This window comes from Oncorhynchus mykiss, chromosome 4 (genome assembly GCF_057628025.1).
Source record: "Oncorhynchus mykiss isolate SJ-2025 chromosome 4, ASM5762802v1, whole genome shotgun sequence".
Classification (NCBI taxonomy): Eukaryota; Metazoa; Chordata; class Actinopteri; order Salmoniformes; family Salmonidae; genus Oncorhynchus; species Oncorhynchus mykiss.
In genome coordinates, this window is record NC_143025.1 from 47,252,635 (window position 1) to 47,280,199 (window position 27,565).

General features: G+C 44.1%; 1 protein-coding gene across 3 annotated transcripts; it reads left to right on the plus strand.

Moving 5' to 3' along the window:
* Positions 1-457: 457 nt before the first annotated feature.
* LOC110521919 (protein mono-ADP-ribosyltransferase PARP9) lies at positions 458-27,408 on the plus strand. 3 transcript variants are annotated; one of them, XM_090232200.1, is made up of 8 exons: positions 458-755; positions 1,985-2,862; positions 4,678-4,783; positions 6,398-6,873; positions 6,981-7,140; positions 7,321-7,427; positions 25,509-25,613; positions 26,384-27,408. In XM_090232200.1, exons 2-8 carry the CDS (start codon positions 2,053-2,055, stop codon positions 26,390-26,392), a joined length of 1,773 nt encoding a protein of 590 aa, XP_090088326.1. In that variant the 5' UTR covers positions 458-755; positions 1,985-2,052; the 3' UTR covers positions 26,393-27,408. The 3 variants fall into 3 exon arrangements, with proteins under 3 accessions (XP_090088326.1, XP_090088328.1, XP_090088327.1); XM_090232201.1 differs by having other exon boundaries at positions 622-755; positions 1,985-2,055; XM_090232202.1 differs by lacking the exon at positions 1,985-2,862 and having other exon boundaries at positions 601-755.
* Positions 27,409-27,565: the final 157 nt, after the last annotated feature.

Here is a 27,565-nt window from a genome sequence, read left to right on the forward strand (position 1 = left end):
TCCAAAACTTTTTTTTTTTTTTTAAACGGAAACCGAACGTCTGACAAAGTTCATTCGATGACTTCCCGGTAGGTCCGGACCTACCGCACGGCCCGACGCCGACCGCGAATTTTACAAACGATTTCGGACGTCTGGTAAGGGACCGTACATTTGCAATATCGCAATTTTGCCAGGTCGCAATTGTAAATGAGAACTTGTTCTCAACTTGCCTACCTGGTTAAATAAAGGTAAAATAAAATAAAAATATGGACTTTCTCACTGATCATACACGAAATGCCGAAATGTTCCCTTAAGGTATGGAAGATGTTAAGCGTGTAAAATGGCACGTTGATGCCATCTGTTGGTAAATCTTAATTACTGCAACACCAGCGTTTTTACTGGTGTGCTTGATATACATAGGTATATTACAATGTGCTGAACAAGATTGGTTAGTCGCATCAATGACTCGTCATTTAACATCAAAACAATATGTCCTCTGTAGAAGTCAGGGCATTCGTACTTCTTGCGGAGCATCGCAGAGCTGTTGTGTAGGAAGTTGTCAACAGGACCTCCCGCCCTCACCTACTGTCAACCAATCATGTCAATGCGAAGCTTTACATAGCTTTCCTTTATTGTTACAACATTTGACAGGCGCAGGGCGATGTGGGGAAATTGTATCACAACATCCATACAGCGCCTCTGGACACATTTTTCTGATCAAGTATAAATGGACTTTTAGTCCGTTGTTAATTCCATAAAACATTCGTTGCTGTGAGGTGAGTAGGCTATAATACTGTCACAATTTCCTTACAACTCTAGTTGTTGGTTCGATTGATTTTGTTAAAGTATTGTGACAAACTAACAGTTAGTGTTCTGGCGTGATCGTGTCATTTGGAAACTGACTTCGATTTAGTTAGTTTGAAAGTTAGCCCAAGTCAACTGACGTTGTGTTAGTGGGCTAGCCTGCTAGTGGACATGTGTGTTTTGGATGCATTTATGGTTGACTAGCCTATTTGTTGCTTTCTTTTAGACTGACTTAGCTGGGCAATTTACAAAACAGATATCGTCCCCGATTAGCTTTAGCCCCCCGGCTGCCAGTTTGGAGACAGCTGCGAATACAATTCCTGAGTGCACACTTTCCCTAATAAAGTAAACTGTCACTGTTGTACAGCTGGAACAGTCAGTAGCTAATGGATACAAATACATACGTTGCCACAACTTTATTTCCCACAGACTCAAATTCAATAACCAATTCAAAATTGAAAAAATGTTTGTTTGTGTGTGTGTAATGAAACAGGCAGGGAGCAGGCCTCGAATCCTCGACCTTCTAGCCCGAAGTCCAGCGCGCCATCGACTATTACACTTCTCCGACTGTTACACTACTCCCTCCTTTCAAAGAGAGCGTCCCTGCTCTAGCTTGCGACTCTACGTCTTATAGGAACGCGCTCGACTGTGCCCCAAAAGCATGCTCAAGCGGCAGTCGATATCCGCGCTTGTAAACCCAGGGTCGTTACTAAATAAATAAATATCTATATATATATATATCTCAAAACTGAATGTAAACTGACATGACTGATCACGTTAAATATATATACATATATATTATTATTTAACGTGGTCAGTTTACTTTCAGTTTTGATTATAGCCTCCTCCTTAATGATACAAAAACAAATGTACACACCCTTAGGAAAGAAATATAAAACTCCAAAATAAAAACTTTTTACTGCAGTAATTTTGCATTGTAACTGCAGTTATAGTGCAGTGTAACTGCAGTTATTCTGCAATTATTGCATCCAAAATACCACAGTTGACTGCAGATACTGCACTTTTACTGCAAAACTACAATCTTTTTTTGTAAGGGCACTATGCACAGAGGTAATTTCAACGTCTATTACATGTTGCTTCTGTGGAAACGACGTTCATTCAACCAGTGTGTGCTCAGTGGGTTTTCATCTCTGAATGTAATATGCTAAAATTATCTTACTCAAATGTTTGTTCTTTACAGGTTAACATTGGATTCCCTATGCTGTGTGAGCCAAGGCCAAGTCATTGAATATCCCTCTAGAGGAAGAGATGGTTAGCATCTTAGGCCAATGTGGATCAGCTCTGACTAACGTCCTGCAAAGCAAGTTTGGATGCACTACTGTGCTCCATGGTGTAGATGCCACCTGTGCAGGGCAGTCGAGGAAGCCCTCTGTCTTCCCCGAGGAAAGGTTTTCTATACATCTATCCAACAACAGGCTAAAGCATTGTGGAGGTCTCGCAAAAGCGCTTAGCGATGCTGGTGGCCCAGCTATCCAGCAAGAAAGTGACCAGTACATTTTCAGAAAAGGAAAGTTGTCAATAGGAGATGCTGTCATCGCCCCACCCGGATACCTTCCATGCAGGAAGATCATTCATGCTGTGGGTCCAAACCTTCCATACAACAACAGAAAATCTGAAGTTTATAAAGTCACACCACAACTCCAAAGGGCTGTTTTAAGCATTCTGAAAGTGGTCAAGCAAGATAATCTGCAGTCCGTTGCCATTCCTGCCATAAGTTCTGGCCTCTTAAACTATCCCTTGCCACTCTGTGCAGACGTCATTGTTAAAACCCTGAAAGAGTACCATGATTCAAATTATTCTGGTGCTCCACTAGAGGTTTGTCTAGTTAATCATGATGAGCCATCGGTCAGGGAGATGGAGAGAGCGTGCCGTCAAATACTGGGGTCCTCGGATTCACATAGTCAACCAGTGGATGCTCAGGGGCAGCCACCTAAGGCTTCATACAGTCAAGCTGCAAGGAGCCACGGGAAAGGCTCCACCAAACCCTTTTCAACACCCACGGTTCAGCTTGGGAGTGTCAGTCTGACCATCAAAAAAGGATACATCGAGAGAGAGCAGGTCAAATAATAGAAAATAGAGCATAGGAATGATACATAGCATAATGTGGTAAATGATATTGATTGTGGAATTGGTACATTTTTGGCATCTCTAAATATCTGAAACAAAATTGATGACATGATTTTCTTTCTTGCTAATCTTTTATTGACGGACACTCAGCATTGTGAACACAACTTCTAATGACCTAAATTTGTCAACTGGGGTAATATCCAAAGCAATCCTGAAAGCTGCTGACCAAGGCATCCAGAAAGAGATGTGGAATTACTTAAAAAACAACCACAAATATGGTGATGTTATTGAAACCCAGGGGCACAAAAAAAAAAAGAGTTTTAATGACTCCAACCTAAGTGGATGTCAATTTCTGGCTTCAACTGTAGCAGAGTTACCAGTAGGGGTGGGCCGATATCGTCATACTCGTAATTGTATCTGTTATATATCACACCTGATACTCGTAATCACATTTACTTGTGATCGGAAAACCTGGAGGTGTGCTTTAAAGCCTATACCTCAAGTGTGCATTACTGAGCTATTACTGAGTGCATCTCAAAGTGTATCGTTATGTTCCTTCACTCATTCACCCACATTGTTAAACAACCCTGACAGGTGAAAATGCACATAATTTAATAGGACTAAGTAAGTAAATCATCAACGGAATAGGCAATTAAATAGCCTAATGCATGGCTGGCTACAACTGCATTTATTACAGACACAGATTTAGATGATGGTAGGCTAATTCGCTTGCCCCAGATTGTTGCCCTTTCAAGAGGAGCAAAGCTTTTCTCTCCCGACACTTACGCCACATTTGTACAATCAAATTAATCTACAGTTCTCATTTTATTTTCCAAGCATGGGCTTGGATTACGACATAACGACAGCTGTCGTCAGCAATGGAATAATTATACAGACAGACAAAGTAAGCCTACTAAACATCGCCATGTAGACAGACAAACAACCATATGGCCTCAGCAAAGTTGACAGGGAATAAATAACTAGATGGAACAACAATGACTAGTCACGGATTCATACATGTTGTTTGGAGAAGGGGTTACTTGTGCCCTGAGACAGTGACTGAGTGAAACACCTGTGAATGTTTGTGTCTGGGGAAATGAGAGCAGAGGGAGAACGGCCTGCCTGTTCACCCCGCTATCATCCAGAAGGCGAGGTCAGTACAGGTGCATCAAAGCTGGGACCGAGAGACTGAAAAACAGCTTCTATCTCAAGGCCATCAGACTGTTAAACAGCCACCACTAACACTGACACTGACTCAACTCCAGCCACTTTAATAATGGGAATTGATGGGAAATGACGTAAATATATCACTAGCCACTTTAAACAATGCTACCTTATATAAATGTTACTTACCCTACATTATTCATCTCATATGCATACGTATATACTGTACTCTATATCATCGACGGTATCCTTATGTAATACATGTATCACTAGCCACTTTATACTATACTATGCCACTTTGTTTACATACTCATCTCATTTGTACATACTGTACTCGATACCATCTACTGTATCTTGCCTATGCTGCTCTGTACCATCACTCATTCATATATCCTTATGTACATATTCTTTATCCCCTTACACTGTGTACAAGACAGTAGTTTTGGAATTGTTAGTTAGATTACTTGTTATTACTGCATTGTCGGAACTAGAAGCACAAGCATTTCGCTACACTCGCACTAACATCTGCTAACCATGTGTATGTGACAAATAAAATTTGATTTGATTTGATTTATCCAGCCGTTGCAGCAGACTCAACCGATAACTCGCCAGTTTCTCACATATTTCTGCTCTTTTCCACAGGCTTTTGAAAATCAACTGAAATCTCTTCAAGGCGCAACACAATATTCTAGCCCCTCCAACAGTGCTGCCTCTCAAGGCGAGATCCCGATCAAAAGTAGACTAAGGGGTATGTTAATATAATGTGTTTATCAACAGAACACATACTTTTTCTTGTTGTATGTGAACCCTTTGGAAATACCTGGATTTCTGCATAAACTGGTCATAAAATGTGATCTGCTCTTCATCTAGGTTCACAACAATAGACACACAATGTGCTTAAACTAATAACAAACAATTATACCTTTTCATGTCTTTATTGAACACACTGTGTAATCCTTCACAGTGCACGGTTGAAAAAGTATGTGAGCCCTTGGATTTAATAACTGGTTGACCCTTCTTTGGCAGCAATAACCTCAAACAAATGTTTTCTGTAGTTGCGGATCAGACCTGCACAACGGTCAGGTGGAATTTTGGACCATTCCTCTTTACAAAACTGTTTCAGTTTAGCAATATTCTTTGAATGTCTGGTGTGAACCGTTCTCAAGGTCATGCCACATAATGTCAAGCAGGTTGAGGTCAGGATTGACTGGGCCACTCCAGAAGGCATATTTTCTTCTGTTGAAGCCATTCTGTTGTTGATTTACTTCTGTGTTTTGGGTCGTTGTCCTGTTGCATCACCCAACTTCTGTTGCGTTTCAATTAATTCTCCTGCAAAATCTCTTGATAAACTTCATTTTTCCGGCAATGATAGCAAGCTGTCCAGGCCCTGGGGCAGCAAAGCAGCCCCAAACCTTGATGCTCCCTCCACCATACTTTATAGTTGGGATGAGGTTTTGATGTTGATATATTGTGCCTTTTTTTTCGCCACACATAGTGTTGTGTGTTCCTTCCAAACAACTCAACTGTAGTTTCATCCGTCCACAGAATATTTTGCCAGTAGCGCTGGAACATCCAGGTGAACTTTTGCAAAATTCAGACGTGCAGAAATGTTTTTTTTGTTGTTGTTGGGGAAAGCAGTGACTTCTTCCGTGGTGTCCTCCCATTCTTGTTTAGTGTTTTACATATTGTAGACTCGTCAACAGCGATGTTGGCATGTTACAGAAATGTATATAGGTCTTTAGCTGACACTCTAGGATTCTTCTTAACCTCATTGAGCATTCTGCGCTGTGCTCTTGCAGTCACCTTTGCAGGACGGCCACTCCTAGGGAGAGTAGCAATAGTGCTGAACTTTCTCCATTTATAGACAATGTCTTACCGTGGACTGATGAACCCTTTCCAGCTTTATGCAAGTCAACAACTCTTAATCTTAGGTATTTTTGTTTGAGGCATGGTTCACATCAGGCAATGCTTCTTGTGAATAGCAAACTCCAAAAAATATATTTTTTAAAATTATTTTTATATAGGGCAAGGAAGCTCTAACCAACATCTCCAATCTAGTCTCATTGATTGGACTCCAGGTTAGCTGACTCCTGACTCCAATTAGCTTTTGGAGAAGCCTAGGGGTCACATACTTTTCCCAACCTACACTGAATCTTAAATTATGTTTTCAATTTAGACAAGAAAAATACAATGTGTGTGTGTGTGTGTGTGTGTGTTATTTGTTTTAAGCACACTGTTTGTCTATTGTTGTGACTTGTGCAGAAATCCAGGTAATTCCAAAGGGTTCACATACTTTTTCACGCCACTGTATTTCTTTCAACTTTTGAGCTAACGTATGCTTTCATGTCTTTGAATCTGCAAGGATTTGGGCACACAACTGATCATTATGAGTCCAGAGCTACAAATGAACGCCGATATCCAAGAGGAGGTGCATCACCGTATATCAAGCTCAGCAGTGCCCACAATGACATATTGAGGGAGGCCAAATGTTGGCTCACTTATGCTTTCATGATGCCCTCTGAGAACTTCACCATTCTCAACGGTTTCATACAGCACTTTGGTCAGAGGGAATTTGACAAGCTGCTTTCCCTTCAAACCAAGTGGAATGTTTCCATTAAGGAGTTCTTTAAAGATGGTCGTGCTGGTGTGATCATCCAGGGGTCTTCTAGAGGTGTCAGAGCTTCTGTGTTAGAGTTGGAAGCCATTTTCTGCAAAGTCCAAGAGGATTTTGCAAAAAAAGAGGAGAGTGACATGGGCCTGAAATCGTCCAACAATTTCTCAAGGACGCCTGTAGAGAACAACAGCTCAGACGATTTTTCCGGCCTTGAAATTGTCAGGGTCTGTGTTAACAAAATAAACTACAGATTTAACATTAATTTAACATTAAAGGTGCAATCTGTGATATTTACCGCACTGATCAAATATGGCTGAATCTTATGTTACAGGTTGAGAAGGTGGAGAATAGCACTCTGAAGCATCTCTTTGAGCTAAAGAAGAGACAGTTGCAGTCTGCCTCTTCACAACGAATGTACCAGCGCCTGCCAGCGCAATACTGTGACCTGGTCAGCCGAGTGGGCTTCCAGAGGGAGTTTGCACCACCTGACGGTAAGAGAAGCCACCTATAGTCTAGAAATTGAATTACATTTTCTAATCACAAGGCTTTTTGAGGCAAATGCCTGTAGCTACTTTGCAGCTAAAACATAATTCAACCTTATCACACAATGTTTTTGTTTCAATTGTGTGTTTTTTCTCTTACATTTTGTAATGTGTTACTCTCATCCACAGAGCAAAATCATGGAGAGGGGATCTACTTCAGTAGCAGCGTGCATGGGACAGAGAAGCTGTGGAGGGGCTTGGCTGATGAAGAGTACCTGTACTTTTTTGCAGCACAGGTGCTGACAGGGAAGTCTACTATTGGCACACCAGGTCTTATTGTGCCACCGGAGACCCCCGGTGGAGACCCCCTAACCCTGTATGACAGCGTGGAAGGGGGCGTAAACACGTGTCATTTTCAATGGTCACCAGGCCCTACCTGAATATCTGATCATCTGCACAAAAAAAACTTCAACCCATAAGTTCTAATAACGATGAAGTCCTATGAAATATAGAACTTAATTTCGTTCAGTGATTGTCTACTCCATAGTCTATGCAGGAAAACTGGATTTGATACACCAATATAGAAAATTCTGACAATTGCATCACATGTATATTGTTTTTTGATTTGCCATGGTTTAGTTTAGTTTAATTATCTGCCTCCGTATTAGCACTACGGCTTCAGTTTACAGCCAACTAAATTTTATTGCCGTTTCAATGGGTATGTTATGAATTTAGCAGTGGGTTTGCATGTATACTGAACAAAAATATAAACGCAATAATTTCAAAGATTTACAGTTCATATAAGGAAATCAGTCAATTTAAATAAATAAATTAGGTCCGAATCATCTACAGATTTCACATGACTGGGAATACAGATATGCATCTGTCACAGATACCTTAAAGTATGGGGATGGATCAGAAAACCAGTCCGTATCGGCTGTGACCACCATCTGCCTCATGCAGCGCGACATATCTCCTTTGCATAGAGTTGATTGTGGAATGTTGTCCCACTCCTCTTCAATGACATGTTCCCCCACCCAACAGCTAGCAACCGCAAACTATGTGATACAGGTTGGAAAGTCGACACACTTTCTGTACGGATGAAGCCAATGCTTCCATGCAAAAGAGGTTTTGACATTTAAATCCAGTCAATTTATACACAGTGCATTCAGAAATTATTCAGACCCCTTGACTTTTTCCACATTTTGTTACATTACAGCCTTATTCTAAAATTGATTGAATTGTTTTTCTCATCAATCTACACACAATACCCCATAATGACCTGAAGTATAACATTTACATAAGTATTCAGACCCTTTACTTTGTTGAAGCACCTCCCTTTCTAGGGAGTTTTTCCTAGCCACCGTGCTTCTACACCTGCATTGCTTGCTGTTTGGGGTTTTAGGCTGGGTTTCTGTACAGCACTTTGAGATATCAGCTGATGTAAGAAGGGCTATATGAATACATTTGATTTGATTTATGGCAACAATTTACAGCCTCGAATCTTCTTGGGGATACGCTTCAAGCTTGGCCCAGTTGTATTTGGGGAGTTTCTCCCATTCTTCTCTGCAGATCATCAAGCTCTGTCAAGTTAGATAGGGAGCATCGCTGCACAGCTATTTTCCTGTCTCTCCAGAGATGTTTGATCTGGTTCAAGTCTGGGCTCTTGCTGGGCTACTCAAGGACATTCAGAAACTTATCCCGAATCCACTCCTGCGTTGTCTTGGCGTGTACTTAGTCGGAGGTCCTGAGAGCTCTGGAGCAGGTTTTCATCAAGGATCTCTCTCTCTCTACTTTGCTCCGTTCATCCTGACTAGTCTCCCAGTCCCTGCCGCTGAAGGACATCCCCACAGCATGATGCTGCCACCACCATGTTTGGTTCCAGGTTTCCTCCAGACGTGATGCTTGGCGTTCAGGCCAAAGAGTTCAATCTTGGCTTCATCAGACCAGAGAATCTTGTTTCTTATGGTCTGCGAGTCTCCAAGCTCCAAGCGGTCTGTCATGTGTCTTACTGAGGAGTGGCTTCCGTCTGGCCAGTCTACCATAAAGGCCTGATTGGTGGAGTGCTGCAAATATGGTTGTCCTTCTGGAAGGTTCTACCATCTCCACAGAGAAGCTCTGTCAGAGTGACTATCGGGTTGTTGGTAACCTCCCTGACCAAGGCCCTTCTCCCCCGATTGCTCGGTTTGGTTGGGCGGCCAGCTCTCGGAAGAGTCTTGGGGGTTCCAAACTTCTTCCATTTTAGAATGATGGAGGCCACTGTGATCTTGAAACGTCAATGCTGCAGAATTGTTTTGTGCCTCGACACAATCCTGTCTCTGAGCTTTACGGACAGTTCCTTCAACCTCATGGCTTGGTTTTTGCTCTGACCTACACTGTCAACTGTGGGACCTTTTTATATAGGCCTGTGAGTGTGCTTTTCCAAATCATGTCCAATAAATTGAATTTACCACAAGTGGACTCCGAGTTGTAGAAACATCTCAAGGATGAATCAATGGAAGTAACTGGATGCACCTGAGCTCAATTTTTTGTCTCATAGCAAAAGGTCTGAATACTTAGTCCCAGTCAAAAGTTTGGACACACCTACTCATTCATGGGCATTTCAATTAACAGGTGTGCCTTAAGTTTATTTATGGAATTTCCTTCCTTCCTTAATGCGTTTCAGATAATGTTGTGTTGTGACAAGGTAGCGGTGGTATACAGAAGACAGCCCTATTTGGTAAAAGACCAAGTCCATATAATGGCTTAGGAAGTGGGCACACCACCCACCGCTTCCGAGGATATTACTCGCTAATGTTCAGTCATCTGGATTCTCAGTTTATCGCACCAACAGGAATAAAGATCTTTCCAGGAAGAAGGGCAGGGGTGTATGTTTTCAAGATTTAATGACACTTGATGTAATTGTAATAACATACAGGAACTCAAGTCATTTTGTTCACCCAACCTAGAATACCTCACAATCAAATGCCGACCGTAATTCTCTTGGAGATAATATCTTCGGTTATAGTCACAGCCGTGTATATCCCCCCTCAAGCGTATACCACGACGGCCCTCAAGGAACTTCACTGGACTTTGTGCAAACTGGAAACCATATATCCTGAGGCTGCATTTATTGTAGCTGGGGATTTTAACAAAGCAAACTTGAGGAAAAGGCTACCAAAATACTATCAGCATATTGACTATAGTACTCGTGCAGAAAAAACACTACTATTGCTACTCCAACTTCCAGGATGCTTACAAGGCCCTCCCCCGCCCTCCTTTCGGCAAATCTGACCACGATTCCATTTTGATCCTCCCTTCCTATAGGCAGAAACTCCAACACAAAGTACCTGTGCTAAGGACTATTCAACACTGGTCTGACCAATCGGAATCTACTCTTCAAGATAGTTTTGATCACTCGGACTGGGATATGTTACGGGTAGTTTCCGAGAATAATATTGACATATACACTGAGACGGTTACTGATTTCATCAAGAAGTGTATCGGAGATGTTGTACCCACTGTGACTATTAACCTTCCCTAACCAGAAACCGTGGATAGATGGCAGCATTCGTGCAAAACTGAAAGTGCGAGCCACCACATTTAACTAGGTCAAGGTTACTGGGAATATGGCAGAAAACAAACGGAGTAGTCATTCCCTCCGCAAGGCAATCAAACAGGTAAAATGTCAGTATAGAGACAAAGTGGAGTCGCAATTCAACGGCTCAGACACGAGATGTACGTGGCAGGTTCTACAGACAATCACAGACTACAAAAGGAAAACCAGCCATGTCGTGGACACCGTCTTGCTTCCGGACAAGCCAGAGGACTGTGGGCTCTCCTCCTCCATGGCCGACTTGAGTAAGACATTTAAGCGTGTTAACCCTCGCAAGGCTGCCGGCCCAGACTGCATCCCTAGCCACATCCTCAGCATGCACAGACCGGCTGGCTGGTGTGTTTTACAGATATATTCAATCTCTCCCTATCCTAGTTTGTTGTCCCCACATGCTTCAAGATGGCCACCATTGTTCCTATACCCAAGAATGCAAAGGTAACTGAACGAAAAGACTATCGCCCCGTAGCACTCACTTCTGTCATCATGAAGTGCTTTGAGAGACTAGTCAAGGATCACATCACCTCTACCTTACCTGACACCCTAGATCCACTTCAATTTGCTTACCGTCCCAATAGGTCCACAGACGACGCAATCGCCATCACACTGCCCTATCCCACTTGGACAAGAGGAATACTTATGTAAGAATGCTGTTCATTGACTATATCTCAGCATTCAACACCATACAACCCTCTAAGCTCATCATTAACCTCGAGGCCCTGGGTCTAAATTGGGTCCTGGACTTTCTGACGGGTCGCCACCAGGTGGTGAAACATCATTTCCACTTTGCTGATCCTCAACATTGGGGCCCCACAACGGTGCATGCTCAGCCCCCTCCTGTACTTCCTGTTCACACATGACTGCGTGGCCATGCACGCCTCCAACTCAATAATCAAGTTTCAGATCACACAACAGTAATAGGCTTAATTACCAACAACAACGAGACAGCCTACAGGGAGGAGGTGAGGGCTCTAGGAGTGTGGTGTCTGGAAAACAACCGCTCACTCAAGTCAACAAAACAAAGGAGATGATTGTGGACTTCAGGAAACAGCAGTGTGCACCCCCCTATCCACATCGAAGGGACTGCAGTGGAGGTGGAAAGTTTTAAGTTCCTCTGCATACACATCACGGACAAACTGAAATGGTCCACCCACTGTGGTGGAAATTCTACCTTTAACCAATAATGAGGCAAAATCAACCAAGGTATTTACTTTTATTAAACGTATTATAATGAGGCTGGTCCCACCCACGCCGGTGAGATGAAGTGAGAGCTTCCTGTACACAGAGTATTGGATAACTTATATAGTCAAGCATTTATATAGTCAAGTGACCCTATGTATGTGTGTGGGGGGAGACAACTGGGTGAAAAGGTTGCCTCAGTCTGTCACAACTGAGTGAGGACAGTAGACGCCAGAATGACAGGAAGTCACTCCAGACATACTTCCTTGAATAATAGCTCAAGGGTTCCCCCAAGTTGGGCATGCCTTTGACTGTTGGTCCAGATGGTCGTACTTGGAACCACACACACACAACATGAATCTTTCGCCCAGAAACAGGCTCCAAACAGAACAATAGTTTCATCATTGGTGTGCAGGATATAACCTTTACTCTGTCTCCAGTTATCTTAAGAGGAACCAGTCAGTTGATTATCAGGTTCTTGGCTGAGTGCCCAGACATCATGGTGTCATTCTACACACACACACACAAACAGTTAGAACTCTTAATAATGTGCAAAGGTACATGAAAGTTCACATGTTCAAGAAGGCTTTTTTATTTTTTTTTATTGTTTACGTTGAAACGGCTCTCATGTGAAGTCGTGACTTGCGACATAGGCCTAGTTTCCAGAATCGGGTTACATGTTTATTTTTAAATTTAATTGAACCTTTATTGAACTAAGCAAGTCAGTTAAGAACTAATTCTTATTTACAATGATGGCCTACTGGGGAACAGTGGTTTAACTGCCTTGTTCAGGGGCAGAACGACAGATTTATTGACCTTGTCAGATCAGGGATTCGATCCGGGTGACTGGCCCAAGCTTGTGTAACAAGCCATAATATCTTGTCAGTCCACTAGGGACTTTTGTCTCATGTATGTGTATTATGTGTTTATAATTAAATCAATTTGTGTACTGAATTAACAGAAAAGGCTGGGGTTCTTGCGGATTCAAGAAGTCTGCGACGTTCAGAATGAGACTGATATGAGGTAATGATTTAATAGATGACTTATCGATGTATATATCGATGAGTTAAATTTGGGTGATGGTAACTCTTAAACAACTTCTTCCATGATGCCCCAAATTCCTAATGAGTTAATTGTTACATGATTAATTTAATCTGGTAACAATTAAACAGTTAGTGATTCGATAAATAAGTCATAACATTGATGATGTCATGTACTGTCATGTTGTCTTGTCTCTGTCCTTTCCCTTCACCCTGTCTCCCTCTGCTGGTCGTTGTTATGTTACCTTTTCTCCCCCTCTTTTCCCCAGCTGTGCCTTGTCTCCTCCTAATTACCCATTCACCCCGTTCCCCACCTGTTCCCTTTTTCCCTCTGATTAGGTCCCTATATCTCTCTCTGTTTCTGCTCCTGTCCTTGTCGGATTCTTGTTTGTTTGTTTGTGTCATTCATGCCTGAACCAGACCATCGTCGTGTTCCTGTAACCTTGTCCTGTCCTGTCGGAATCTGCCTGTCCGTCTGAGCCTACGTTTTGTTTTGTAATTAAAGATACTCTGTTTTGTTAATTCGCTTTTGGGTCCTCATTCACGCACCGTAACAGAAGAATCCGACCAAGAATGGACCCAGCGACTTCGGATCCTCTCCACTCAGCCGTCGAGATCCAGGGAGCGATGCTAGGCAGACACGAGCAGGAATTGTCTGCTGCTCGACATGCCGTTGAGACCCTGGCCACCCAAGTCTCCAACCTCACAGAACAGGTTCACCATCTCCGCCTCGATCCACCGGCCACTTCCAGGGCTTTCGAATCTCCGGAGCCCAGAATCAATAACCCGCCGTGTTACTCTGGGGAGCCCACTGAATGCCGCTCGTTCCTCACCCAGTGTGATATTGTGTTTTCTCTCCAGCCCAACACTTACGCCAGGAGCACTGCTCGTGTCGCCTACGTCATATCTCTCCTTACTGGACGGGCTCGTGAGTGGGGCACGGCAATCTGGGAGGCAAGGGCTGAGTGTACTAACCAGTATCAGGACTTTAAGGAGGAGATGATACGGGTTTTTGATCGATCTGTTTTTGGGGAGGAGGCTTCCAGGGCCCTGTCTTCCCTATGTCAAGGCAATCGATCCATAACAGACTACTCTATTGAGTTTCGCACTCTTGCTGCCTCCAGTGGCTGGAACGAGCCGGCTTTGCTCGCTCGTCTTCTGGAGGGTCTCCGCGCAGAGGTAAAGGATGAGATTCTCTCCCGGGAGGTTCCTTCCAGCGTGGATTCCTTGATTGAACTCGCTATTCGCATTGAGCGACGGGTTGATCTTCGTCACCGAGCTCGTGGAAAGGAGCTCGCGTTCTCCGTTGCCCCCCTCTCCGCATCACTACCATCTTCCTCTGCCGGCTCGGGAGCTGAGCCTATGCAGCTGGGAGGTATCCGCATCTCGACTAAGGAGAGGGAACGGAGAATCACCAACCGCCTCTGTCTCTATTGCGGTTCTGCTGGTCATTTTGTCACTTCATGTCCAGTAAAAGCCAGAGCTCATCAGTAAGCGGAGGGCTACTGGTGAGCGCTACTACTCCTGTCTCTCCTTCAAGATCCTGCACTACCTTGTCGGTCCATCTACGCTGGACCGGTTCGTCAGCTTCCTGCAGTGCCTTAATAGACTCTGGGGCGGAGGGCTGTTTTATGGACGAGACCTGGGCTCGGGAACATGACATTCCTCTCAGACAGTTAAGGGAGTCCACGGCCTTGTTCGCCCTGGATGGTAGTCCTCTCCCCAGGATTCAGCGTGAGACGCTACCTTTAACCCTCACTGTTTCTGGTAATCATAGCGAAACCATTTCTTTTTTGATTTTTCGTTCACCTTTTACACCTGTTGTTTTGGGCCATCCCTGGCTAGTTTGTCATAATCCTTCCATTAATTGGTCTAGTAATTCTATCCTCTCCTGGAACGTCTCTTGTCATGTGAAATGTTTAATGTCTGCTATCCCTCCTGTTTCCTCTGTTTCTTCTTCACAGGAGGAGCCTGGTGATTTGACAGGGGTGCCGGAGGAATATCACGATCTGCGCACGGTGTTCAGTCGGTCCAGGGCCACCTCTCTTCCTCCACACCGGTCGTATGATTGTAGTATTGATCTCCTTCCGGGAACCACTCCCCCCCGGGGTAGACTATACTCTCTGTCGGCTCCCGAACGTAAGGCTCTCGAGGATTATTTGTCTGTAGCTCTTGACGCCGGTACCATAGTCCCCTCCTCCTCTCCCGCCGGAGCGGGGTTTTTTTTTGTCAAGAAGAAGGATGGGTCTCTGCGCCCCTGCATAGATTATCGAGGGCTGAATGACATAACAGTTAAGAATCGTTATCCGCTTCCTCTTATGTCTTCAGCCTTCGAGATCCTGCAGGGAGCCAGGTTTTTCACTAAGTTGGACCTTCGTAACGCTTACCATCTCGTGCGCATCAGGGAGGGGGACGAGTGGAAGACGGCGTTTAACACTCCGTTAGGGCACTTTGAATACCGGGTTCTTCCTTTCGGCCTCGCTAACGCTCCAGCTGTCTTTCAGGCATTAGTCAATGATGTCCTGAGAGACATGCTGAACATCTTTGTTTTCGTTTACCTTGACGATATCCTGATTTTTTCACCGTCACTCCAGATTCATCTTCAGCACGTTCGACGTGTCCTCCAGCGCCTTTTAGAGAATTGTCTTTTTGTGAAGGCTGAGAAGTGCACTTTTCATGCCTCCTCCGTCACATTTCTCGGTTCTGTTATTTCCGCTGAAGGCATTAAGATGGATCCCGCTAAGGTCCAAGCTGTCATTGATTGGCCCGCTCCTAAGTCACGCGTCGAGCTGCAGCGCTTTCTCGGCTTCGCGAACTTCTATCGTCGTTTCATCCGAAATTTCGGTCAGGTGGCAGCTCCTCTCACAGCCCTTACTTCTGTCAAGACGTGCTTTAAGTGGTCCGTTTCCGCCCAGGGAGCTTTTGATCTCCTCAAGAATCGTTTTACATCCGCTCCTATCCTTGTTACACCTGACGTCTCTAGACAGTTCGTTGTCGAGGTTGACGCGTCAGAGGTGGGCGTGGGAGCCATTCTTTCTCAGCGCTCCCTCTCTGACGACAAGGTCCACCCATGCGCGTATTTTTCTCATCGCCTGTCCCCGTCGGAACGTAACTATGATGTGGGAAACCGCGAACTGCTCGCCATCCGGTTAGCCCTAGGCGAATGGCGACAGTGGTTGGAGGGGGCGACCGTTCCTTTTGTCGTTTGGACTGACCATAGGAACCTTGAGTACATCCGTTCTGCCAAACGACTTAATGCGCGTCAGGCGCGTTGGGCGCTGTTTTTCGCTCGTTTCGAGTTCGTGATTTCTTATCGTCCGGGCTCTAAGAACACCAAGCCTGATGCTTTATCTCGTCTCTTCAGTTCTTCAGTAGCCTCCACTGACCCCGAGGGGATTCTCCCTGAGGGGCGTGTTGTCGGGTTGACTGTCTGGGGAATTGAGAGGCAGGTAAAGCAAGCGCTCACTCACACTCCGTCGCCGCGCGCTTGTCCTAGGAACCTTCTTTTCGTTCCCGTTCCTACTCGTCTGGCCGTTCTTCAGTGGGCTCACTCTGCCAAGTTAGCCGGCCACCCTGGCGTTCGGGGTACGCTTGCTTCCATTCGCCAGCGTTTTTGGTGGCCCACCCGGGAGCATGACACGCGTCGTTTCGTGGCTGCTTGTTCGGTCTGCGCGCAGACTAAGTCCGGTAACTCCCCTCCTGCCGGCCGTCTCAGGCCGCTTCCCATTCCCTCTCGACCGTGGTCTCACATCGCCTTAGATTTTGTCACCGGACTGCCTTCGTCAGCGGGGAAGACTGTTATTCTTACGGTTGTCGATAGGTTCTCTAAGGCGGCTCATTTCATTCCCCTTGCTAAGCTTCCTTCTGCTAAAGAGACGGCACAAATCATCATCGAGAATGTTTTCAGAATTCATGGCCTTCCGTCAGACGTCGTTTCGGACAGAGGTCCGCAATTCACGTCTCAATTTTGGAGGGAGTTTTGCCGTTTGATTGGGGCTTCCGTCAGTCTCTCTTCCGGCTTTCACCCCCAGTCTAACGGTCAAGCAGAACGGGCCAATCAGACTATTGGTCGCATCTTACGCAGTCTTTCTTTTCGCAACCCTGCGTCTTGGTCAGAACAGCTCCCCTGGGCAGAATACGCCCACAACTCGCTTCCTTCGTCTGCAACCGGGCTATCTCCTTTTCAGAGTAGCCTCGGGTACCAGCCTCCGCTGTTCTCATCTCAGTTCGCCGAGTCCAGCGTCCCCTCCGCTCAGGCTTTTGTCCAACGTTGCGAGCGCACCTGGAAGAGGGTCAGGTCTGCACTTTGCCGTTATAGGACGCAGACTGTGAGGGCTGCTAATAAGCGTAGAACTAAGAGTCCTAGATATTGTCGCGGTCAGAGAGTTTGGCTCTCCACTCAGAACCTTCCCCTTAAGACGGCGTCTCGCAAGTTGACCCCGCGGTTCATTGGTCCGTTCCGTATTTCTCGGGTCATTAATCCTGTCGCAGTTCGACTTCTTCTTCCGCGATACCTTCGTCGCGTCCACCCGGTCTTCCATGTCTCTTGTGTTAAGCCCGTTCTTCGCGCCCCCGCTCGTCTTCCCCCCCCCCCCCCCATCCTTGTCGAGGGCGCACCCATCTACAGGGTCCGCAGGATTTTGGACATGCGTCCTCGGGGCCGTGGTCACCAGTACCTTGTTGATTGGGAGGGGTACGGTCCGGAGGAGAGGAGTTGGGTTCCCTCTCGGGACGTGCTGGACCGTGCGCTGATCGAGGATTTCCTCCGTTGCCGCCAGGTTTCCTCCTCGAGTGCGCCAGGAGGCGCTCGGTGAGTGGGGGGGTACTGTCATGTACTGTCATGTTGTCTTGTCTCTGTCCTTTCCCTTCACCCTGTCTCCCTCTGCTGGTCGTTGTTATGTTACCTTTTCTCCCCCTCTTTTCCCCAGCTGTGCCTTGTCTCCTCCTAATTACCCATTCACCCCGTTCCCCACCTGTTCCCTTTTTCCCTCTGATTAGGTCCCTATATCTCTCTCTGTTTCTGCTCCTGTCCTTGTCGGATTCTTGTTTGTTTGTTTGTGTCATTCATGCCTGAACCAGACCATCGTCGTGTTCCTGTAACCTTGTCCTGTCCTGTCGGAATCTGCCTGTCCGTCTGAGCCTACGTTTTGTTTTGTAATTAAAGATACTCTGTTTTGTTAATTCGCTTTTGGGTCCTCATTCACGCACCGTAACAGATGAAGGTCATGTCACAACATATTGGAGCCCCTGTGCGAGGAATGTAAAACAGAATTAGGCCTTACTGTTGTATTCAGTCTCTATAATTTGTGTAGCAGATTACGTTATACACCATTAGAGCCATAGCAAAATTTGTTGTTGGGGGTGTGTGTGTTCATTTGAGCAAAATACTATAGGTTGCCTCCGGTGTTGTTTATCTGACGAAGTCAGCGTGTAAGATGAATTACTGAATGTCTACGAGCCATGACATAGGGGTGGCCGATTTAGGTATTCTGGGAAATTGACTCGTTGGCCATAACGTAGGACTATTTCTGTCTCTCGCGTTTCATGAGTAGACTCGGGTCATTATTCATTTATAGAGCGAGGACATATGGGCCGGCCGATTTTACAGAAATTTTAGTAGATATATTCGCTTGATCGAAGTGCTGTCATCTCTCGCGTTTCAGTAGCTTGAGTAGGTCACTGTGTATTTATTTGTTACCGCGTTTTCCGGTAAAACATTGCTAGCGAAGGAAAAGCTGATGGGGTTTGAATGTGAGATGTCATTAGTAAACCCGTTCCCGTATTATAGCGGACCATGTTGTGCTTGGAAGTGAGATTCCTGTACAAGTAAGGCTAGCTGTGCATTAGATGCTAAGCTAACAAAGGGAGAGCAGCCATTTTTTCCCCCCATTGTTTAAAGTGGAATCCTGTTTTGATTTTAGCTTTCTGGGATCAATGACCCTTGGTTGTGAAGAATGCCAGTATAAAAATACACAAAATAGTGGGAAGAACGTGTTCTTACATCTGTTACAACGGGTTACACTTGATAATATCCAGCCACTCTCAACTGATTGGATATGATTGTCTCATTCAATTTAACAAGGAAGTTAAATGGCCAAACAAACCTTTTCAGGTTGATCATTTGGATAAGGTCCAAATTGATTTGTTCCAATCCATGAGACATTTTAAACTTTTCCACATTAACCTAGATACAGCAACACTTTCAGGTTAATTACAGTTGAATTCCCAGATTGTCTATACAGAGATTAATCAATTAAATTGCTTTTGCAAATTCCTTCACGTCCAACTCCCACATTACTGATCCAGTATTGATGGTTCATTAACGTCTGTACATAGATTAAAATCGTTTTTTCAGCTTCCAATGACTCAAAACCCAAGCTATCAAAGGGGGTGGTCTCCAGTCCCCCGCTAATTAGTGAACCCTCACCCATAAAATAATTGATCGTTGACCCCAGCAGTGATACAAATCCGGAAAAAAACAGAAATTGCGACAAACGCGCTCCAAAATCAAGCAACGGGCGCAGGCCTTAAGGTTCTCTCCAGTTTAGCCTCGGTCCAGTACCGCAGTGCACAGTAGAAGCATGAGCAAGAAACGGTTGATATAAAGGGACATGTGGAGAGAACCAGGAAACGAATGACAAAAGCAGAAGAGGAAAACATTCTGCTAATCGAGGAACTGCGTTTTGAAAACTGAACCATTAAATGACGATGAACAATCACAAACTCTTCAACAAAATAGTTTTCTACAGGAACAACTCGATTTAGCCAAAACTCAAGACGATGAAGTCCATGCCAAACTAGATAAATCTGACGAGTTATCTACAAACAGGAGAGCGCAACTTGATAACATTCATGCAGTTTTGATGAATGTTACTTAAAGCAATAATGTTCTAGTCCAAATGCTGCAGACCAAAGACGATCTGTCAATTAACACAATGACCAAGTTGGATGACAAAATCCACGGAACTCATTGAAGTCGCTGACCAATGGAATGATGAGAACTCAGGTGATGAAGATGGAAATATTGATTTCAAAGCAAGGGGAGGAAATCTCTGAATCTCTCATACAGCACTCAAGACCTCTACCTGCAAACCATGACCTGGTGGTTAGTGTTGGACTAGTAACCAAAAGGTTGCAAGATCGAATCCCTGAGCTAACAAGGTAAAAATATGTTGTTCTGCCCCTGAACAAGGCAGTTAACCCACTGTTCCTAGGCCATCGTTGAAAATAAGAATTAGTTCTTAACTGACTTGCCTAGTTAAATAAAGGTAAAATGAAATTTAAAAAATGCCAACTATGAGGCTGATCATAGCAAGTGCGACACTCACGTGTCTAAAATAAGTGCTCTACGCACCCAAGTATTCTCTGCTATGCAGCAGAATACTTAGGTACCATCTGGAGGAATTCCAGAACAGACACGTGCTACAGCGTGACTACCCAACCAAGCAACCTAGCTCACAACCAGAGCCTGGTACACAAAGGAGTGAAGACGACAAAAGGTTTCAGAATTTGCCCCTCTCAAGTGTCCCTTAGTCTTCTCCTCTTGGCCTTTTTGGCCCACAATTCCCCACAGGATGAAGAGCCAACCCTCTTACTTGGCACGGAACGCCTTCACAAACTCATCAAAAACTTCTGCACCTTTGACCCCGTTCCAAGCCAAACGACACTGAGACGTTCTTAGCTGACATAGAGGATGCCTTGGATGGCTACCCGAACTCTATGTGCCCTGATAGGCTTTACCTGTTGAAGCGAACGTCGAATAGACTTGACAAGGTCCATTCGTCTACAATAGCAACTCGCAAACACGACAGCTCGCTGGCTAACACTGTCAAACAAGCTCGGAATGAACACCCACAAGTTTACTATCATAGGCTTCGTTCAGTTTACTTTGGCCTACTCACTGAAACAGGAATGTAAGAGCTATTACCATGTTTCTGTTGAACATCTATCCCAACTTCATTACCTACTTGGGCCCTACAGTCCACATTGGTTTGCCAATCTCAGAACTTAGAGAGATTGCGAGCACAGCTTTTAAGGCATCAAAAGTGCGCGACGCTAAGAACCCTGAGATCTTGGGTTTGAAGATTGAACAGGAGCACTCACTCCAGTTAGAGGGTGCGTTATCAGGTATTGGAGCATTGAGAGATGACACACAACAACGGTTTCTACCACGAAACGACGATACCAATCCCCACCGCTGTCGAAATGCCTGTAAAGTGCATAGCCAGCGAAGCGACTACCGCTACAATCGACCTGATCGCTACGTTCCTGCACCCAACCCACACAGTGTCAAGTCACAAGGCTAACAAAAGGTTCAATGACAATCAAAACGTAGACAGATGTTCTCTAGAAGTTATACTATGTGAAGTACTAATGCGAGAAAAAATTGAGAAAGGGGAAAAAGACAAGTCACTATGACCATGGCCGAATTGCTGGACAGGTCCACCAGAATTAACACACTTAGCAAGGATGTAAACAATCAAATTACTCCCACTCTCACTCGAGACCCTATCCAGGGCCTGCTCGATCAAGAAACAAGCCCACAGGCTTTGTCTACAGACTCTGATACAAATGTTGAGTAGAAAAAGGTAAAAAAACATCGTAATAGCCAATTCCACTCAAACCCTGATGAGTCGACCTGAGTCGATCTGCAAGCACTGAGGCTGTTTCAGGAAGAAAATCATCGATAAGCAGAGTGGACTGTTGCTTCCGATGATACGTTTTCCGCTTGAGGGGGACTGAAACCCCTTACAAAGACACTACCGGTGTCAGTCCCGCAACTGACCCGATGACTCCCATTGGTGAAACACTGTGCGATATCACAAAGATATCCTTGTGTCGGTTCGCAGGTACTGGAACGGTTGCCACACGAACGCTGTAATGACTGGCAGGCCACGACAGCCACGGAGTGTTTTGGAGCACAATCACCGGGATATTTGGTTGAAAGGTTACAGCCTAATAACATCTAATAACAACGTGGCTGCTGACAACTCGTACAAAGGGTCAAGCGACATTTTTGTTTGCCTCCGACACCTACACCAACTGCTGGTGGGGTGTTCCCGAGACACAAAGGGGGGAATACTAGCCCAGACCCATAAGGTGCCCTTCGAGGCTGGTGTGGGGGGAGGGGGTCGAGACTACGTGCAACACTATGAGGCCGCCCGAGCAGGAAACAAATCTAGTTGTATCTAGTTGTAAACTTCCCCACAAGAATAGAGAGGAGTGGACAAGCCCCTCGATGTGGATAACCTTAAAATACATCTGAGATATCACTGAGGTGTACCACACTGGTCGTAAAATAAGTCCAGTGGAATTTCCACCTCCAAAAACAAATAGTAACAGTGATCATTCCTTGCCATGTGTAGTCTCAACTACAATGTAACTAGTAAAATGCTCTAATCATGTGTTTCGGTAAGATAACATTTCAGAATGAATTGGTAGGATAGCTGGTCCCCTTGGGTACCACTACCAATGCCAGCAACAGTCAGTCCTGCCACAATCAGTAAGAAGGTTAGAGACCTAACAATTTTAATTGCCATTGATGACAGCGACAGAGGCGATAGTAGTCACTAAGATTGCAACATGTGGAAGGGAATCTCCAAAACACTCCTCTGATGGTTAACACACATGGCACTAATACATAGAACCCTCCATTCAGGAGGAAAGTTATTAGAAGTCATGAACCATGATCACACCGCGTACGACTGGTTCAGTGCTTATAGAGCACTTATTTTGTGAGGTTAGCTCCTCCATGGATGACATAGGTATGAAATAGACTCCTTCATACCTATAGCGACTAAAATGGGGTAGGACACATTGACTTGTAGTAAAACCACTACAGGTCCCCTTGGCATATGGCTTGAGGTCAACACCAATTTTTACTGACCTCCAGTCATTGACCTGGAAATTATCTGATGACGTCAGACTCATTCTGAACAGGTTGCAGCCTGCCAGGATACTTGGTTTTCTTTCCCTTGGTGTGTGTGCTTGTGTAAGCATAAATGCACATGTACAACAAAACATTTAATGAGGATTTACGCTAGGATCACTTAAGGGTCAGAGCAAAATAACAGCCTTGATAAAGTTGAACATTTACCCTGAAGCCTTTGACTCTACAGCTACAGTACACCCCAGAGGTCCATAGGTCATCCCTGTAGACTGTCCGAAGCTAGTGCCTTGCAGCTGTTGATGTATCATGTAGTCATCAACTTAGGATAGTGCCCTAAGCTACACACCACTAAGTAGGAATGCCCTAGATATGACATTAGACACAATGCCATGGTAGGATCATTTAGCCAAGACTGTGGACGTATATAGAATACAGTCCAATTAGATGATTGCGGTGTGGTTACTATATTTTGTATATCTTTTGTTTGTGTTTTTATTCATTTTTGTTTCATTTTATTTGACACTTAGGTAGCCACAAACAAGTTCCCCATACAGTTACCAGTTAGTGCCACAACGTGGCTCATTTGGGGAAGAAATGTAATGATATACAGTGGGGCAAAAAAAGTATTTAGTCAGCCACCAATTGTGTAAGTTCTCCCACTTAAAAAGATGAGAGAGGCCTGTAATTTTCATCATAGGTACACTTCAACTATGACAGGCAAAATGAGAAAAAAAATCCAGAAAATCACGTTGTAGGATTTTTTATGAATTTATTTGCAAATTATGGTGGAAAATAAGTATTTGGTCAATAACAAAAGTTTATCTCAATACTTTGTTATATACCCTTTGTTGGCAATGACAGAGGTCAAACATTTTCTGTAAGTCTTCACAAGGTTTAGAGGGTCTCGCTGCACCAGTGGAGGCGGTGGTGTCACTTGTAAATGACGTTGAGGGTCTTGATGCACAGGTGGCGCCCACACTTGTGGATGACGTAAAGGGTCTAGCTGTAAAATTGCCACTCGTTGCCCAAGGCACATTAAATGGATCCAAAATGTTATGCAGCATTGATGCAATGATGCAGCCGGTGTGTTCAAAGCATTAGACCGCTGTGCCAATCGGGAGCTCTATTAAATTATCTGACCCCAATCTCAAATTCACTGCAGAAAGAAGTTGAGAAACAATAGTTTCTTGGATCTTACAATCCACAAAAAAAGGTTGGTTGTAAATGTGTCATTATGACTCTGATTCTGGCTGATTTTTGAAAGGTTTTCAGATGTCTTTTTTAGACGTCAATATGACCTACGAAGTCAGAATCTGACCTGAATAAGACGTCTTATTTCTAACGTCCTCATAACTCATATCCAACCGAATGAGTTTCTGACCTCCCAATATTATTATTGTAATGCTGTGCTCATGCATCTCACAGCAGCAATGTTCACTGAAAATCCATCTATATATACAGTGCCTTGCGAAAGTATTCGGCCCCCTTGAACTTTGCGACCTTTTGCCACATTTCAGGCTTTAAACATAAAGATATAAAACTGTATTTTTTTGTGAAGAATCAACAACAAGTGGGACACAATCATGAAGTGGAACGACATTTATTGGATATTTCAAACTTTTTTAACAAATCAAAAACTGAAAAATTGGGCGTGCAAAATTATTATTATACTAGTAAGCCAAGTGTTTACCTTGATTGAATGAACCTCCATGAATATGTGATACATTAACTGATAATTGATGACAAGATAAACAGATTATGCGCAACCCCAAACAACAATATAGGCGGTCTGGAACGCGGCCATTCTCAAATCAAGAATCATTGGTCCTCAGACCATGTGATCTACAGTAGACTTCCTAGGCGGGTGATTGAGTATTTTGTTGGATATTGATTCTTCTGAGTTTGAGGGGGCTGTGATTTAATCGCTTTGAGATCCATTTCACCTCAATCAAATAAGTTTTAGCTAAAGGACGACAAAAGACCATGGCTACACATGAATGAAAAGCGTCAGTTTACCATACGACTAAATGGTAATGTAATTTTAGCTACGCGAAATCGTACGTGTTTTCCCTTTTAACAGGTGTTTACCAAAGAGTGTGGTTAAGCTAGTTAGCTAACCAACGTTTTCATAATCTTTTGCGCTAGTTTACCTCTGCAGTCGAACTGTAATTTAGATAGAAAATGAGCTTACTTTTTTCCTAATGGTCGTTGTTAGTAAACAAACGGACAAAATGCTACTAACTAGAACTCAAGTAGTATAGCCAAATATTTTTTTTAGCGTTCGCCAACGAGGCCAACGAGCTTTCTGGCGTTGAACGGGTGAATTGAATGCTCTTGCTGTCACGCATCTAAAATGTTGTTCTTCTCAGTTTTCTAGTTTATGTGCATGCACATTCGCTCAAAAAATACTGATGAGTGAATCTGCTTAACTTTCTCTAAAAACGAAATTCCTCTTATCTGCCCGCACTCCTGATCTTTAATTGAGGTCTGATGGCGAATCAGACTGATGTTTACAGACCTTTTAATAGTCGTGAATGGTGTAGGCCTAGAGCAGACAACTCCATATTATGCATGAGTCATGACAACTTATTTAGCATATCAATGTGTTACATTGTCTTAAGTTTCTATTCTGAAAGATTGCACCCATCTAAATAAATCCTTCTCTCTTTGGTCCCAGGCTCTCATGACTGTGTGGTCCTCTTGTATGAGTATGTTGGGAAGAAGACTGGACCTGCAGCATACGGAGGTTCCAGACGCCTACAGAGGGAGAGGCATTACCAAGGTTCGACTGTCTGACAATATGGAATGGAACCATGGCCCAATGCCAAAATAGACACTACACCCTCACTCCTATTATATCCCTACATCTTTATCTTTATATTTATCTGGGCCTTTCAGATAAGTGATGCTAGTCCAAAGGTCCCAGTATTAGTAGTTAGGCATTTGAGCCCATGGCCTTGTCCAGAAACAACCCCTAATGTTACCCATCATTTTCAATATCACAACAATTATGCAGGAGGACCTTCTTGCAATCTGGAGCTGCTCAGCTCATGCTGTGTATGGAGATAAGTATTTTGGACATCTTTAACCCAGTAAGAGATAGTAAATAGTTTCCTAAGCTGGCAGCCGATAAACTGATTTTATTGGACAGTTTGGACTCTTTCCCATCTAGTTCTCTTTATAAACAGCTGCCTGGCAATATGAACGTTGCTTGTAATTCTGGAAATCCAAACATTGGCCTGTTTATTCAGTGCTTTGCCAGATGAGCTCAGCTCAGAGCGCTGGTGGGTAATATCAAGGGAGCAGTTATGGTAGAGATAAGAGGAAGAAGGAAATTAGAACATGTTTTGTTTTAAGATCAGTGTAGACCGGAATGTTACCGTTTTCAAATCTTTATATCAAATAAAATGTAATAAAGCAAGTGTCTCACTTCATCTGCAGTCCCTGGTTACTGCATGTATTAAAATAAAACCAGTGACAAAGACAATTACTTTGTAAACTCAAGCTACAAAACAATTCCTACATTAAATGGCAATGTTCTGTTGTTTGCAGGTGCCATAGATTTTGAGGTGGAAGAGGATCTGAAAGCTCACCTGACCTGCTGGTACATCTAGAAATAAGTCAGAGAATCCCCAACCTCAATACCTGGAGCACACCCACCCAATGTGACCCCATGACAGAGAGGAGCGGAGAGAGACTGAGGTAGAAAGCATGGGCTCATGCTTTTGGTTTGGAGGGCTTTGTGCTCTGTTTGTTTTGGGGGGGGGGGGTGTTAAGGGAAAGGGCAACTATACTAGACCTATCCCTACGGACATAAAGACTTCCTGTTGGAGAGCAGTGGTAGAGGAACTGTCCGAGTGCCATTGTCATTACTCGCGGCCTGTCCATGGGCATGGACGTTTGTGTGTGTGTGTGTGTAAAAACAAAGGAATGTTGCAGAGTCTTTCTGCCCCCAAGGCTGTCTTATCTATACATTAGCAAGACTGTGTGCAGGATTCCTGTTTTTTGTACTGTAAGAAGCAATGTCTCCATCACGCTTCGGCAGTATTGCTTTCACCTATCCTGTCTTGGCTGGTCCTTGAAGAGGAGTGAACAATGTCCTCTCGTCAAAACCGGAAAGACATAACAGCTGTTCATCAGGACCTTGATTAGCTTTTTAGAACCTTCATTGACAGTTGGGGTGATCTTCTGTCTGTAAAAGCACTAATTCAGGGCTGTTCTACTACAGTTCAAAACTTGACATTTTGTCTATACAGTTTACAAGCATGGCTTAAAAAAAGCAGAAAACAAAATTCCAATATCAAGTGACAGGTTTTACCCTTTGTATTTTTTATTTGCTGAGTATCTTAAACTGCAGTAGGGATTCTCTCTGGCTTTGACCTAGGTGAGATATACTATTTGCTTGGTGACTGAATGCATACTGGTCAGGTAGGCAGTCAAACTGATGACAGTCTTCAGAGGTTGGCTCTGTAGGTCTGTCTGATAGAGATGGGTATAAAGTCTGCAGACTGATATTATTTTCGATGTCTATCTATGTCTCTTATTTTAAACTGGCTAATAAATTGAAATGTTTCCTAGTATACTTCACCTCTGCAGAATACCAAGGTGCACTTAATACCAAGGTGCATTTAATAAGGTGCACCTTTAAAATGTAATATATTGGAGAGGGAGGCAGGCTAAAGAATTGTCACCTTGGTTTACACTTCCCAGTGTAGAGTTCTACACCATGTGCGA